The 16,581-nt window shown below is 38.8% G+C and overlaps 1 protein-coding gene across 7 annotated transcripts in view; it reads right to left on the bottom strand.

Annotated features, from left to right (window-relative positions):
* The window catches only part of Grip1 (glutamate receptor interacting protein 1), a 373,677-nt gene that overhangs the window by 73,118 nt on the left and 283,978 nt on the right, over positions 1-16,581 (bottom strand). For 3 of the 7 annotated variants that reach the window (XM_077798384.1, XM_026386618.2, XM_026386619.2), the window contains 4 exons: positions 16,020-16,167; positions 13,920-14,089; positions 7,831-7,986; positions 7,014-7,169 (listed from right to left, as the gene is read on the bottom strand). In XM_077798384.1, the coding sequence (XP_077654510.1) occupies positions 7,014-7,169; positions 7,831-7,986; positions 13,920-14,089; positions 16,020-16,167 (630 nt within the window). The remainder of the gene's footprint in view (positions 1-7,013; positions 7,170-7,830; positions 7,987-13,919; positions 14,090-16,019; positions 16,168-16,581) is intronic. The other 4 variants (XM_077798385.1, XM_077798387.1, XM_077798386.1 and 1 more) reach the window with 2 other exon arrangements.

Here is a 16,581-nt window from a genome sequence, read left to right as displayed (position 1 = left end):
AAATCTCTCTTGCTGCTTTTCTAAACTTTCCCAATCACCCCCCTAGCTCTATCCAATCTATTGATCTGTACTGATTTTGATTCTGAAGCTGCTTAGAATTTGGCTTCTTTCACCTTTTGTCAAAAACACTTTCTCCAATGATTCCATGACCATCCAAAACAATGGCCTCATCTGCTCTAACTACTCCAGAGTGACTGGCTTCATGACCATCGCTTCTGAAATCGCTCTTTAGTTTTGATGAAGCTTTGTTCTCAGTCTCCTGCATCTTCAGCCTCTGCTGGTTACTCTGCCTCCTTCTGTACAAGAAGCTTGGACTCACCCATAGTTCTGTCCTATGTTCTCTCATTCTTTCCACCACTTCCAACCTGCCTATGACAGGACCTCTGCATGCACCTGTTCAAAACCCTCTAGTTTCAAGTTTCAGTGATAAATTTCTTTTCTTGATAGCTAATACATTTGCAAAGATGATTCAAATCTCTCCAGTTTCAAGTTTCAGTGATAAATTTCTTGTTAGCTAATACATTTGCAAAGATGTTTCATTAGCTTCTCATATTTTCAAAATTGAATAAATTGTCTTCTCTTTCTCATTTCCTCTCCTGTTTCTATGAAAACACCACCATGTCCATCCAGGCTGAAATCTCAAAGCAGCCTTTGACTCACAACTGCCCATCGTCTCACATCAATCAATTGCTAAGTTCTCTTAAGATGACCCCTAGAATATAACATGTATAAGCCCTCTTTCCCCTTTTAACTTTCAATACCTTAATTCAGGCTTTCATTACTTTCTATTTCCAATATTGTAATGTACATATTTATAGGTCCTCTCCTGCTAAATTGGAGATGAATCTTTCCTTCACAGTGAGGCCCTGACTGGTCTGCTCCCCTAGAGTAGGACTTCATCATAGCACAGGTTACTGTGTAGATCTCCTATCAGTGTCCCTGTCCATTGTCTTATGCTGTAGGCTTTTAATTTGTTGCCCAAGAGGCCTTTCCAATAAGCAAAGGTAATCCCCCAGTTTAGACTATTTTAACAGCTCCCATTTCCTAGAAAACAAACTTTTAAATTCTAGCAGTTCACGCAAGACTCTTCGTAAGTTCATTTTCTCCTGCCATCAGGTCTTGTGTTCTTCCACGATCCCTCCATGGGGCATGTGCTCTAAGCCTCTTGACACTCCTTTGTGTCTTAGTATATGCTTTGCCCTCTGCCTCTTTAGCAACTCCCCTCAGCTTTTAATGTCCCTTTTCCTGGCTTAATCCAGGGAGACTTCGGTACTTACTTACTTTTCTACATTTACACATTTCTAGTACATAGTGCTATTTTTTGGTAATTATCAGGTTTTTGTTTGTTTGCCTGTCTCTCCACTTGACCCTGAGATGTTGGGCGGTTGGGAATAGATCTTTTTATCTTGATATCTTGGTGCTGAAATGTTCAGTAAATGCTGAATAAATGAGGAATGAGTCAAGTTTTGTGATATCATCTACATTTTCCTCTTTGGTATTGACACTTCACATAGGTGTGCTGAGTTAACATAAAGAACTAGAAGCTACTCCTGAGGACCTAAAGGCTCCTGATCATGAATGACAGGATAAGGGAGGGAAGGTAGAATATGACTAAGAGGGGCAAAACCCCTGGATTTTTTTTTTTTTTTACTAGGTACCTCATCATTCTGTCTGTGGATTATCATGGTAAAAAAGGCTGCAGTTGGTAGGTGGGGAAGAGAGCCTCCACCCCAGGCTTTGCACAGACCATGGGGTTCATGATCCCAATGTTCCACTCAGGGACTATTATGTATTGATTCAAGTACATTTTCTGGTGTGGCTTCATTTATGTCAAGTGTGCTTCAATTGCTCTCCAGTCCTTGCCTTTTGCTATCAGTGACCGAAAACCATGAGAAGACACCACTTCCTGTCAGTGAGGGTTTAGAGAGCTACATTTCCTTCTGGCTATACACCCAGAATGATAAGGGCAGGTGTCACCTTCCTGGAGGGTTACTTTCATTTATCTTCTAGTAAGCCTCTTGGATTTCAAAATCAATGTTATCCCCCTCCCCCTGCTTGTGAATCTTTCCATGGGTTCATATTAGTACATTCTTCCATTCAACATTTCAGTTTGAAATATTTTGGGGACTACTGGAGTTAAAAGCTGGGTTTTAGTCAGTTATCTCCCATCTCCTTTGAGAAAGAGCCAGATGACTTACCTAGTAACAGCCAGGATTAGGTTAGGTCTACTGAAGACAGAGGACACTGGCTGTATTTTTGGAACAGAGAAGAGAATTGAGGGAATTTCATTCTCTAGAGGTTTTTGACAAAGAAGCATGAATTCAACGAGGGTATCATTAAATCTATAAGCTCTATCTGGAGACAAGCTGAGGTGATAGAAATTATTAGGCAACTTAATTTAGAATTTAACAGAAATTCATGCACTCTACATTGATTATGTAATTATATAAGGTTACAATTTATATCATAAATATAGGATTATATTAAGTAATTAGGATTTTACAATTAACTCTAAAAAAATCCTCTGATGTATTGGAATCTGTTCTTTGAAATGGTAAAATTTCATTTGAAAGTATATTGATTACTTACACAGATTAAAGTCTGAGAAACTATTACCAGATATGAAAAAGATAAATTATAGATTTAAAAATGAGTGGCCAAAAGAAAAAAAATAACCAATATTACTTGGAGGAGAAAAAAGATGAGCTTGATTAGCTTGCTTCATTAATGCGGTCAGCCACGAAAGAAAATAAAGGTGATTTGTGAATTATAACCCTGTAGTTTAAGATTTGTGTGATAAATTTTTTGCTGCAGTAGCAGATCCTCCTGCAAGGTATTTGATCTGCAAAGTCTACAAGCTATTGGCTCTGGCTCAGGGCTTCTACTAAGGTGAAGATGGAAATGATTAAGTTGCTGACACCCTACATTTGAAATCAGCTCACTAGTGTTCATCCACGTTGTGTTCAGGACTCAGTCTGCTCTGTCCTGTTCTCCTTCTTACAGGGATGGTTCTGTTCACAGCTCTGTTTTGCTCTGTTTTACTCCTTCCCAGAGTAAGGAAGGTCAGGGGGAACAAAAGACAGCCAAAGATTTTTTTAAAATTCTAGAAAGGCTTATTTAATTTATGAGGCTGTATGGTTTATTATCAGATATGAGAAGAATTTTAAAAGTATAGAGAACATGGGGCCTGAAAGGGTTTATTAATAGAACATATCTATGCAATTTGATCATGTTATTTGAGACTTCTGTCTCACTAGGGTTCCACAGACGTGGCGACCTGCTGTGGACCCAGCACACTGTGAATCATATGATCCAGTTCAGAAGAGCAGGAGAGGTGGCTCACAGCTCCCTGCATGGTCACTTAGAAAAGCTTACCATTAGCTGCTCTTGTCATCCATTGTTTTTTCAAGGGTTGGTGAAAGAGACCATGAAAGTTGCTAGGTTTTCTCATTTTCTTCTTTTCAGACTTTTTCAAGATTACCCTCTCTAGCAATAAGTGCTGATAAGCAAAGAAGCAAAGAACATTCTGGGAATATGTTCTAACTTTTGTCTGCTGCAATTCCGGAAGCCTGGGAACAGGTGGAGTCTCTGTCCTAGCTGAGAATATAGGGACAGGAAGGATTGAGCCGGATCCACTGCTCCTCATGCAGCCATGACATGTGGAAAAGACTTTTGGAGGAGGCTTGGCCTCTGAGGGTACACAGGTAGTGGGAGAAAGGCCAGGAAGATTCCAGAAGAGGGATGAGAGTTTCCTCTATGACATGCTCTGAGACCTTCCCAGGGCTTTGTGACTCTCCTCAAAGCCTAGAGTGCAGTGTGCACACCAGTCTCTATGTGAAACAAACATGGCACCTTGCTGTTTTAATCCTTGTCACATGTTGTTACAGACTTTCTGTGTTTTCCCCTTTGGTCAATGGTACAGAAAGTTTTAATATTTATGTGAGAATATTTCATTCTTTCCTAGTCATGTCCTTACTTGGTACTGGAAACACATGTGAGAATTATTATTTTTTTTTCTGTTTTGCAAGCTCTGGCCTCAACTCATCATCAATAAAGCGGAGAGACTTTTTCTTGTATTTGTGACTTTTGCCATGATTCACCATCCATACAAATGCCCTGGTTGCTATAGAAACATAAGTACCAAAAAGTGGCAGCGAACAGTGGCACAGAATAAAGACATAAATAATGTGGGGGAAATAAACCAAGGTACAGTGAAAGTGGCAATAAAAATTTTATCCTCAGTTACTTGGGAAGATCTTTACATCTAATGTGACCATACCAAGCTTAGACAATTAAAAAAGAAAAAAGAGGCTGGGGATGTGGTTCAAGCGGTAGCACACTCGCCTGGCATGCGTGCGGCCCGGGTTCGATCCTCAACACCACATACAAACAAAGATGTTGTGTCCGCCAAAAATAAAAAATAAATATTAAAGAAAAAAAAAAGAAAAAAGAAATTCTCAAAAATGTTTTTCTGGAATTTGGAATACTATCATAATTTTCTCAAGTCTTTTGGAAGTAGGAATAAAAATTTGTAGTATTTGGGGCTTTGTCGTCTGATTAAAATATAAAATGTATGGTCTCCTGAGATATATTTATAAACCTCCTGTTATGTACATGTGATCAGTGGTGCTCTTGTGGCTAATGTCTACAGAAAACATGAACTAGAAATTTTCTGAACCAGGTTTCTGTTTATATTCCTACTATGTTGGAGAACAACATGCTGATTTACGAGTTGGTTATGGGTCTCAGTGACAGTGTGCCCTCGACTTTGTTTCCTACTAAAAAATGCAAGATGTGTCAATATCAACCTGAGCTAGCCAAACACATTATCATTCATTTGTATTACTAATGGCCTTAATCAACACAGCAAATCTTGCCTAACACAAACAAATGGTTAGCCTTTGAAACAGAAGTACAAACATTAATGAAATCATTTAATTGCTCTTCCCTACTGAGGGCTGTTAGTACTGTACATGAAGCCATTATATATTTATATAAATTTATGTACAAATATCTGCTTCAAATCTGAAGGCATTAAATGAAAGACTCAAGATCTATGCATTATGTCGAAGTGTACCACTGTAGAAAATGCCTAAATTTGAAAGCAATGGCAACAGATTTTCACATTGGGCAATTCAATTTCAGGTATATAACACTAATACAACTATGCAGCATAACTAACAATTAAATAGTGCTTACTATTCACCAGATATTGTTTAGCGCGCACACACACACACACACACACACACACATATATATTTTTTTTCTTCCAAAATCATCCAGAGAAGTAACCACTACATTTATCTCTAATTTTCACTGAGGCATAAAGAGCTAAGCAAACGTGCTCAGGGTTCCCTTGCTAGACTGTATGATGCTGGGCTGAGACTTCCTACTTCTAGAGTCCAGGCTCATGATCACTTTACTTTATTGCCTTCAACTAGTTTCTTCTAAAAGTAAATAATTTACTCTAGTCTTAGCTAAGAAATGAATGAAACTCTTGGATGCTTCTTGCTATTTATTTGACTAAACTCAATCTTCCATTTTACTAATTTCAAATTCATTGTCATTTTCACATATTGAAGATGACAAATCTCCTTATACTTGAAAGGACAGGCAAGTCAAAACCATGCATCCATCATGATAGTGACCCTCTTTTTCTATGGTTTTCTTTGTAAGGAAGCATTTGGATTCCTTTAACATGAAGAAACCACTTTCCAGTGTGGGGGATGGCTGGTGACCCTCAATGTTGGGGCACTGATGGGACTGGTGAGAAGTCCTCTGGAGATGATGAATCTCTAGCAAACCAGTCCTTCTTACCAGAGCATTCTGGTCAGTACTAGCCTGGAAGGACCAGGGTTGGTTTCATTTAAATAACTTGAGGCTGTTCCTTATTTTTATTTCTATGGTCAGCACAGGAAGAGACCCCATCTTCTTTAGGTTTATTTATAGGAATCACAATCAAACAACCACCAAAAAGATAAAGGGGCAAGAAATGCACCTCTCTAAACTATGATTAGATCTGGTTGGAGATGTTAGTGTTCTCTTTCCCTCAAAGTTTTGAGATTATGGTGATAGAATATGATCTTCCTCTACAGAAAAGAAAAATTAAGGAGTGATTTGTGTTTCTCCCCTGTTAAAACATTCTATCATCCCTTTTTCCCCCTTTATACAGATAGCCAGCTATCTTAAACCGAGTAGCTAACTACACCTTTCTAGTCTTGCTCAGTCTATATTTTATTTGGCTATCCCAGAAGCTAGAGTTTCCAAGAATGATAGTTGAAATTCCTAGACTTTAGGATGTTTGCTGTAAGTAAGAGCATCCTTCTTACCTTCTTAATGCTGCAAAGGGTAGTAAGAAATTCATGTGAGAGAGGTGAGTCTCATTGGGGTAAGTTAGTAAGTAAGGGGAACTTGGGGAATGAGATATAATATGAAAAAGCATGTTCAAACTTATCACTGATTTTGGTGGGGGCTAAGTCAGGTCATGAAATATAATTTAGTATGAAATTTAACTTGGTATATTATTTGTTAAATAACTTGTTAAATTTAATTTGTTATATGAAATAGCATTAAAATGTATGAGATTATTACCTTTATCCAAAGGGGGGCAGAGTTTTACAACATAGCTTTAGAGGGAATAAGAAACTAAGAATAAAGGTTTCATCCAAAGCTATCCAGAATATAAGAAGGAGTCTTAAAAGTCACACCTTTGACTAAAGTCACACCTTTGACTACTTCATGACATCAAAAGAGGAAGAAAAAAATGTCCAATAAAAATTTATAGGAAAGACAGTATGAACCAGTGGCTGTCCGAAATTATACCCAGCCAATAGTTATCATGCAGAGTATGGGCACCATGTCCTTATCCTTGGCCCAGAGTTCTGGCTTCTTACATCTCCTTGATCACTTAGGCATTCAAATGCTCTTCCCACAGGTCTCAACGAATTGAAAACTCCAGGGCCTGATTGTTTTCCACAGGCCAAATGACTAACGTTAGCTAACATTTCACTTACGTGAGCTTTTGAAGTCTTTCTTTTTCAGTCTCCTCCTCATCATGGTTCCTCGTGGGCTAGTAGAGTAGAGGCTTCGAGGTAAAGTCCCCATGTTCAGGGAACTCAGGCTGTACGCACTCATAGAGGTAGGAGAGAAGGATGAAGACACCACAGCTGCTGTAAGAGAGTGAAGACTTGGCACAGAGCACTCGCAGATGGCCTTTGAGCTGCCACCCCTGCCAGCCAGCTTTAATTCAGAAAGACACACATGATGGAACAGCAGCGGCTAGTAGCTACCCAACCAGTCAGAGACAAGGCTTCAGGAGCCAGGAGATAGCACTTTGGAATCTCAAGAGTTACAAGAGCTTAGAAGTGCTGAGGAGTAGCAGGAGCCTCAGAAGCACACAGGAAAACAGAGACTCTAGGAGGTTTGCTTCAAACAACGAAAAAACAGACATTTAAACCATGTTCTCCACAAACAACAACCCAAGGCATCTGATACATGATCTAATTTTCATAGATATTTTCTGACACGGATTGCATAAGTGATTTCACACACACAAAGAACTGAGAACACCATACTCCATATAATATTCTGAACTGTTATTTCCTGAATCATGTATCAAGAATTCTGAACACTAACTTCCTTTCTTAATGACAAATGCATTCTGATGGAAAAGACTAAGGAGATATTGCAAATAACACATCGTTACTACAAAAAAAAAAAAAAAAAGCACGCAACACCCACAAAGCAGAAGATGGAATGAATTAGAGGTGGAAGGAGGGAGAAGAATATAATTTAAATGAAAGACCAATAGGAGAAAGCCTGGAACATTACGAGGGCTGTTTGGAGGAGGCGCTTTCGGGAATGTCAGGGCTGGCACTCTGCAATGGTCAGGGTGGTGCGTATTATAGTGGTGGTTGGTGTGAAGGCTGCAGTGGTTGCTGGCCCAGGAATCCCAGGGAAGTTGCCTGTCGCTCCTCTGAATTTTCACTGCCCATATGAAGTGATGATGAGAAATAAGAAAAACAAACAAACAAACAAAGAACCAAAAAAAAAAAAGAGGAAAAAGTAACTGAATTGCACAAATAAAAAAGAAAAAGTGTAACAAAATGAAAGCTGATTGCAAAGAAAAAAAAATTCACTTGGCTTTTGCCTTTTCTGTGGTCAGCGAAAGAGATGATTAACATCAGCAATGGAAACTTTTCATCTTCCCAAGAATAATGCATGTCTGGGCCCGACCCTTTTTTTTCTCCTTTTAGGATGGCCATTGAATCAATTTCTAATCTCTCCCTATGCTTTGCAGTAGAGATTAAAAACATTTTTTTTTAAACTTAAAAGTCAGCTCCAAAAAGATCTATGGTACATGATTAGTAATTAAAGATTTGCAAATATTGGCCATTTAGTAGCACTTGTTTGGAGAAAAAGAAAAAAGGAACAATAAATCACATTGTCTCATGATTCGTGTGGGTTACTAGTCACACATCACAATTTACTGCTCTGACATTTTAATTACGCCATGATCCATCACTTGGACTTGATTTTCCTCAACAATAAACCACTCTAATCATTGGTCAGTATCAGAATCTTATCTGTATCCTGACTGAAAAGGAGATGATAAAAGTCTCAATATATTTTATAATTTTTTTTTGGAAAAAGTGCTTTTCCATTAGAAATAGTTAATTCTTGAAATACTCCACATATTCTATCTATTTCATAAAATATGAGGTTTATTTCAAAGTCTTGGTGCCCCTGTTATTTATTAAAGAGTGCTTATCATGCTTCTATCCTAGTTTTGATGTGATTTTCTACCCAGCATTCTGATATATGAGTAATTACGTTTGCTTTTGACAGGAAGTTTGTCACTGAACGATCTGAAAAAGTTAAAATAATGATGAGGTTTTATTTCTTTCAGTTTTTCAGGATTCTAGTGTTAGGTGTCTTACACGTGAATTATTTAACAGTAGTTATTCATATAGAGGGGCTGAATGTATATATTTGTGTAGATAAGAACTTAAGTTATACTGTCCATGAAACCAGCTTCCTTGATGCTTCTTGTACTTTCTGGAGTGAGACAGTACATGGAACACAAGCCCTAGCATGGACAGTCATTGTGCAATGAGGACGATCTGGGTTTTGGATGCTTTTTGCCCTTCTTCTCTGTATGACCTTGGCTAGCTACTCAGGCGCTCAGCCTCAGTTTCCTCATCTCCAACTGGAGGTCATGAGAAAGTCTGCTCTCCAGGACTGCTGTGAGGGTTAAGCACGCAAGGAGCTCAGTGTGGTGCTGATGTGGATTAAAACAAATGAATTGGAAGTTGTCACACTGATTCTCCTACTGTTCTCTCCACTTATACAACCATGGACTTTTCAAAGGAAATAGATGTGAGTCACTCAACAAATTTCACTCACTGAACACTTAAGTCTCAGAGGGCTGGTCAGAAATCTGCAGAACACTTTCAAAGCCAACTGTGCAGTCCTAAATCATCCCACCCTTTCCTTCCACTCCATTGCTGTTTGGGTTTCCTCTCCCTCTCCACTATCCTGGGTCAAGCCACCACCTCCTTCACCTAGAGCTCGGCATCACCTCCAGACTTGGTTCCCTGATTCGTGTCCTGCACACCTGCTTTTCAGTATCCACAACACAGCCAGGTGGAGCTTTTAAGTATCTAGGTTGGATCCTGTCACTCTTGTTCAGAGGGCTTATCATTATACCCACCATCCAACGCAGGCCCTTCTTCTCTCTACGGCTTCATCTGCATCACCACCTTCTCCATTCATATTCTCAGCCTCACTGGTCTCAAGTCTTGTTATTAGCACAAGCCAGGCTTCCTACCTGCCTCCAGGCCTTTTCCTTGCTCTTCTTCCCCCAGTTATTTTTGCATCAGGCTCCTTCTCATCATTCAGGTCTCAGCTCAGATGCCACATTCTCAGAGAAGTGACTGCTGACCTCCCTGGATGAACTAGCGGCCTCTCAGATGGTATCCCATTATTATTTTATATTTTTTCAAAGCACTTACTACTGTCTGAAATGGCGTTATTTATATAATATAGTTTTTAATGTTGGTCTCTTTCTACAAGAATTTAAATTCTACAAGAAGAGGGATCTACTTGGCCTGCCTTACTCACTAGATATATTTTAGCAACTAGACTAGTGCCTGGTACATACTGATTGATGTGGGAATAAATCAGTAAATGAATGCACAGGGGAGCAGGGGTAGCAGTCAGAGTGTCCATATCCACACAGCAGCTGCATTTTCTCTTGGATAAAAAAGTGTCACAGAGACGTCCCTAGTGGATCTTTCACCGTCCTCATTCACTTTGGTGTATAAAAGATAACTTTTTAGTAAGAAGCAGTTATTGTTGGGTCTGGCTAATCTACAACCACAGCCACCCTACTGTACTCTAAACACAATATTATCTGTGTTTAAAATAAAGTTAGGGCACAGTGAATGAGCGTCAGAATTCCACACCCACCTTTTGACCCAGTTCTTAATTGACTGCTTTGAACATTCCTCAGCATTCATAAGGACTGTCAAGCCCAATTAATAAATCAATAAGAAAGGTATTATTGACTACCTGTTGTGTGCCTAGCACTGTTCCAATTGTTGCAGGCTGGTTAAATATCTGTTGTAAACTTTACCTGGACTTTGAACTACTACTAGGGGCTGAATCTTCATATACAATGAAATAACTTAGAGACAAAATGATATAAGATGATACACAAAATTGCATGCCATGGATAATGAGTACAAAAAGTCTTCACCAAATAACTTAGGGCAGAGGAGAGAGTCGTCTTTTCTGAATGTACACTCCTAATCTACTGTGCTTTATAGCGGTACACTTATTTTCATGTATTATGTAAATATCTCAGGAATTTAATAATCGGAGGTTACATTTATTGGCATGCTCTTTCATTTTGCAAAGCTCATTCAGACACACATTCTCTTATTTTGCAAAAAAGGCAGCCTGCTTCCACTGAGTTCTTACTATATTCCAGGCACTATGCTGAGCAACTTTTCATGTATCATCTCCGATAATCCCATCTTATTCCCATAAGACAGGTATTATAACCCCTACTTTACAGATGAAAAACCTGAACTGAATAAGAGTTGGGAAGCTTGCTTAAAGTCCCACATGGTGGAGCCAGCATTAAAGCTCTGGAAGTCTGTTCTAGAGTTTTTGCCCTCAGCCACACCACACTCTACTGCGTTTTCCTATGTGTGCCCTGAATACATTATTGCAGATAAGCAAACAGCAAGTTTAATATAAAATGCTTTTCCTGTCATGTCATGGTGGCAACACTGGGGCAGTCTTAAGAGGTATATAACATGGAAGATGCTGTCCTTTGTTCTCCTTGCCCAGACCAGGATGTTTGAGGAAGGGGGCAACAGTTGCTCTGGTTGCCCCTGGATTTCATAAATGGAATGTTCTCTTTGTATTGAATGTAACAAGTTTAGTGACACTGGCCACATTTTCTTTTCCAAAGTCTCAGTTTTCTTTAGTCGTCATTATATTTCCCAAAGACCCTCAATGGGAATACTTTTTAACCTCATTGAAAACTCACTTTTGTCAACTTCTTTAATGTGGTTCTCTACTAGCAAAGGCACCACGAATCTCTTTTTCTACCTTGCCCTGAAAACATTGTGGTGAAAGCTTTGTTGCTAACAAAATTTGAGAAATGTATCTCCATCTACCTGTGGGATGGGAGACATGCTGTTTTGGCATCAGAGGTCTTGAAACAATAACCAGAACTGTCTTATGGAAAAAGGCTGAAACTTTGTGAAACTTGACTATTACCAAAATAGAAGTTTGAAAATTTCAAACACAACACAATTTTTCTTATACAAATTTTTTGACCATGATTTAATTAAGTTTGGGGAGTTAGTATTTATTTTCTCTTGGAAATAAGTGTCTGATTTTGATTTCACAATGTAGGGGAGATGCCAATATGTTAGGTTAGGAAGATGGTGAACAACTTTTAGTAAAGGCTGATGATGGGATTGGAAGTATAAGCTGGAGTCACATAAACTGTCACCCTCCTGCCTCTCCAATATAAATATCAGGTTTTCCACAGTGAAGAAAAAACAAGTACTCTTGGTCTATACATTTCAGTATTTATATTCATCTTTTTAAATTGTCTTGGCAAGGAGGTAAAACTATTTAATATTTTAAGAGTTGGAAACTAGTTGAGCCATTTATGATTTGTGTACAGGGCAAATCAAAGTAAAATAAATGAGGTTGAAAAGACAATAGCATTTTAAGAGGGTCTGTTATGCATTTCTGATTCACTGGTTTCAGGATGGAGCAAGCAAAACATCATGCTTAACATGCACCACCCAGCACCCACTCTTACACTCTATGCTCCAAATCCAATGCAATTTAAGATTCACTTTCAAGAAACTTAGGCAATTTTAGTGTTCTCTCCTCTTGGCCTGTTTGCAGGAAAGGCTCACTGGGGCTCCTGGTAGGAATGGTGTGTATGCCATGAACTTCACCTTCCTATAGTTCCTTAGCATCTCTATTCAAATGATGCTGATTTTCTTTTCTTAACCTGCCTATGCTGCATCATTTCTCTACTCCGATGTGTAAAATTAAAATCTGATAAGGGTAATGTGTACTAGAGATTTTCATTAGCTCTAGGGCTGTCTAAGCTCCATTTAATTAAAAAGGTTGCATCCAGCTGACTCATTCAGTATGAAAATTATCTAGTTCTTTTTTTTTGTTTCCTTCTTTTTTCACTGCAGAGAACAGCAGCACATTTTAGAAGGTGAGAAACACATAATACAAATGACCTCTGCATAAGCAAAATTTCAATTCTCAAGAAAATGTGCTTTCTTTAAATAGACAGAAATGTATTCTCCCCTCTTTTAGGCCAATGCAAGTGAGGCTCCTGGCTTCAAGAAATAAATAAAGAGAGCACTGGCTTAAGGGACAGGCAGGAGTGGGGACAAAGACTTCATTTGATTTGGGGCTCAAGTCCTTTTTCTTACACCAGGTTTTGTTTTGTTTCATTATTGAGGATTGAATTCAGGGGCACTTTATCACTGAACCACATCCTCAGCCCTGTTTTGTATTTTAAAAAAATATATTTATTTATTTATTTTTAGTTGTAGATTTAGAAACAGAGTCTCACTGAGTTGCTTAGCGACTTGCTTTTGCTGAGGCTGGCTTTGGACTCTGGATCCTTCTGTCTCACTTTCTGAGCTGCTAGGATTATAGGCATAAGACCCTACGCCCAGCCTCTTACACTAGGTTTTGTTTGAAGGTGCACAGGTAGATGATATATAAATACTCTGAAGACATAACTGTGAACTTCAAGACTGAAATGCAGATCCCCTCAGCTGATACTTTTTATTGAATAAATTGAGTCAAGTATTGATTGTCCTGTGTCAGATGTTTGATCAGAAAGGATGTTCTCTCTCCTAAGAAAAACATCACTGTAGAAAATAGACAAAATATATAGGAGCTCAGCCATTCCTACTACTGGGGCTCCCTACCAAATACTTGAGGAGTTTTCTATCAGTATATATTTTATTTTAAAAAGTAAATTTTACTATTTGCCTTTATTAACTTTTATATAGACTGGAAATTCAATATGAATACTTCTATAGAGAAGTCAAATTATTCCCCCTTCTTACCACACTCAATTTGTACCACAGACATTTTAAAAAAAAAATATCAAATAGTACTAGCCCTGAAAATTCTATTTCCAACAATGATTCTTTCTGCAACTTTGGGATTTCCAGCAAATTACGAGTGGCTTGAAAAAAGAGATTTGGAAGAGGAAACAGGGTACACAAAGATAACCTATTGTTTTGAAAAGAAGCGATAAAGGCAGAATTGAATTCAGTGTCTTTCTGCTTTCTAACTCTCTGGAGGAAGTGACAAGGGTAAGACCAAGATAAAGAGATGGATCCTCTCACCATGGTCAGGTCCCTTCAGGGCCAGGCGGGTCTGATGATGGGGAAGGATCTCCAACTTGACCTGGTCAGTGGTGTTTGCCAGGAACTGAGTCGCCTCCGCAAGCGTGCAGTACTCCATGCTAGTGCCATCGATGGACAGGATGTGGTCCCCCACGTGCAGCGCACCACATCTACGGGAAGGAGAAACACTGGGTACCATGAAGTGTCTTCCTCTTTGGAATACGACTTTCATGTCCTTCATAGTTAGAGTTTCACACAGTTTTCATTTACTTTAAAAAAAAAAAAAGGAAAAGTTTGAGTGTTATAGGAAACACCATCTGTCAAATTATAAGCCCCTTGGATGTGAATCAGAATGTAAAGTCTTGTAGAGAATGCAGAAAAATGCAAAGTAACATTTTTTTTCTCTTGTCCTTCAAAAAATATTATTTGGGGATGGGCGATGCTGCATGTTGTGAGGTGAGCAAGAGGACAGTGTAGCACAGGGAGAATTTTCCCCTTGACTTTTTCTATGTTTCTTCCTCCTACGATTTTCTATCTATAAATCTGAGTTGGCTACTATTAAGAATCTGGAGACATGACTCCTAGAATTGGAATAGGGTCTTTTTTTATACGTGAATGAGAATAATTTGAGGTGATTCGGTTACTACTTCCTCGGAATTCCTTCATATAAGCTCTCAGAGCACCAGGTCTTTATTATTCTGCTTTATTTTTGTTATTCTGGAGTTAAACATTTATTAGTACAAAAGCTCTTGATGGCAATGGAAATTATTCAGGAATCAAGTGAGTAATAAAACCAGGCCTGCGTGGTGAGTCAAGGGGGAAAGCTGGGGGTGGGGCTAGCTGCTACATCTTGCTGAATTCAAGGGGCTGGCTACTGGATGGGTGGAGAAAAGCAAACACAGCAGTCAGCATCCCAACGTACCAGTCAAGTGGACAGCTCCTTAAACTGGTTACCCCCTGCGGAATGGGAAAAAACAGAGGGAGACGATTAAAGCATCCTACACCATTGGACTGGAGAACACCCCTGGACCAATGGCTGCCACTGTTAGAGAACTGCACGTTAGGGTAAGACTACAGTGGAGCTGTAGACTGACCACCAGTGGGGTGGCTGCGAGTCCCTGTGGAGCTGGAGGACTTCCAGACAGGGCCAAGCCAAGAGGAGGAGAGGGCTGGAAACACAGAGGAGACTGATGTGAGGAGTGTACTTCTCCAGATTTTAAGCCATCCCTTCCACCTAACATATTATTCCATGTTGATTTACTTGAAGTGCTTCCACTCCAAGAGATGAGGACTTTCTTATCAGGAGCTGTAAAATAATTGATTAGGTTGGAAGATAATCTTTTTTCCCCTTCCCTTTTGACCTTACAAGTCTAAAATGTTAATTAGGAAAATAAGTACGATTTTTATTATGACACTGGAATGGATGATGTTTTAAGAGACTTTGGAAAGTTGTGAAACCCAAGATTAATTTACTATGGTAGTCTCAGACTTGTCTTTTTAAAATATTTTTTTTTAGTTGTAGTTGGACACAATTTCTTTCTTTATTTTTTATGTGGTGCTGAGGATCGAACCTAATGCCTCATACATGCTAAGCAAGTGCTATACCACTGAGCCCCAGCCCCAACCCCTCAGACTTGTCTTTAAAGATGATATTCTTTTTAAAATACTATTTACGTAAGAACGAAAGGAATACAATTTTATGGTAGCAGGATTGAACTGATAACAACTCAGGAAAACATTTGACTTCTCTCTACTGGACTTAATGAAGACCAGGTCAGCTGCTCCACAGTAAGACAATTTGCTTGTTTGCTTGACTTTTTTTTTTTTTTTAATTGATAAAGAGTACTCCAACCATTGAATAAAATCACATTACATTCCAGGGTGATCAATAGTGTAGGTAAATTTTTAAGTCCCACATATTGACTTGTTTTCTTACCTTAAACTTGTATAAACTGGCAAGAGAGCTGTTTTTTTTTTTTTTTTTACTGTGTATGTGTATGTGTGTTATGTAAGTGTGTATGTGTGGTGTGTGTGTATACATGCATGATTTTTTAAATACACACGCAAATATGAAAGGTAGGCGCTTTCTGTGACACTCACCTGTCTGCAATGCTTGCAGATTTGATTTTGTCTATGACAATGACCTGTTTGTTACAGCACATGGAGGTAGTTAGGGCAACCCCAAGGCTGGCACCAGGAGTTTTGGCAACTTCAACTAGTAATGGCCCGGATGCTGTTGCCACAGAATCTGTCAAAGAGCAAATTTCAGGAAAACAAACAAACAAATAAATAAGATAAAACAAATAAGCAAACAGAAAAAAAGCAAGAGAATATTTAGTCTGATGTCAGCCTGTTAATTTTATCACTGAAACTTAGGTTTTCTTCAAATAATGTCTCCACAACCTACAAGACCCGAGGACATCTCTTGGGGCCCCCATTCCATCCGGCTTCCATTGTAACGATATGTGCATGTGTAAATCTCTTAAATTAGCTTCTAAGCATCTTGCCAACTAAGATAATGCCTTTTATATCTTTATGTCCTCCACATTGCTTGGCACAGTGTCAGGCACATAAAATGTCTCTCAATAAACATTTTAAAAATTCATTCATTCAATAATTATCTAGCACCTACTGTGAAAAAATGGATGGATGGAAGGAAGGG

The sequence above is a fragment of the Urocitellus parryii genome, chromosome 5, assembly GCF_045843805.1.
Source record: "Urocitellus parryii isolate mUroPar1 chromosome 5, mUroPar1.hap1, whole genome shotgun sequence".
Taxonomy (NCBI): Eukaryota; Metazoa; Chordata; class Mammalia; order Rodentia; family Sciuridae; genus Urocitellus; species Urocitellus parryii.
The sequence above is the reverse complement of the archived record's forward strand: the minus strand, read 5'-3'. Positions and strand labels throughout refer to the sequence as shown.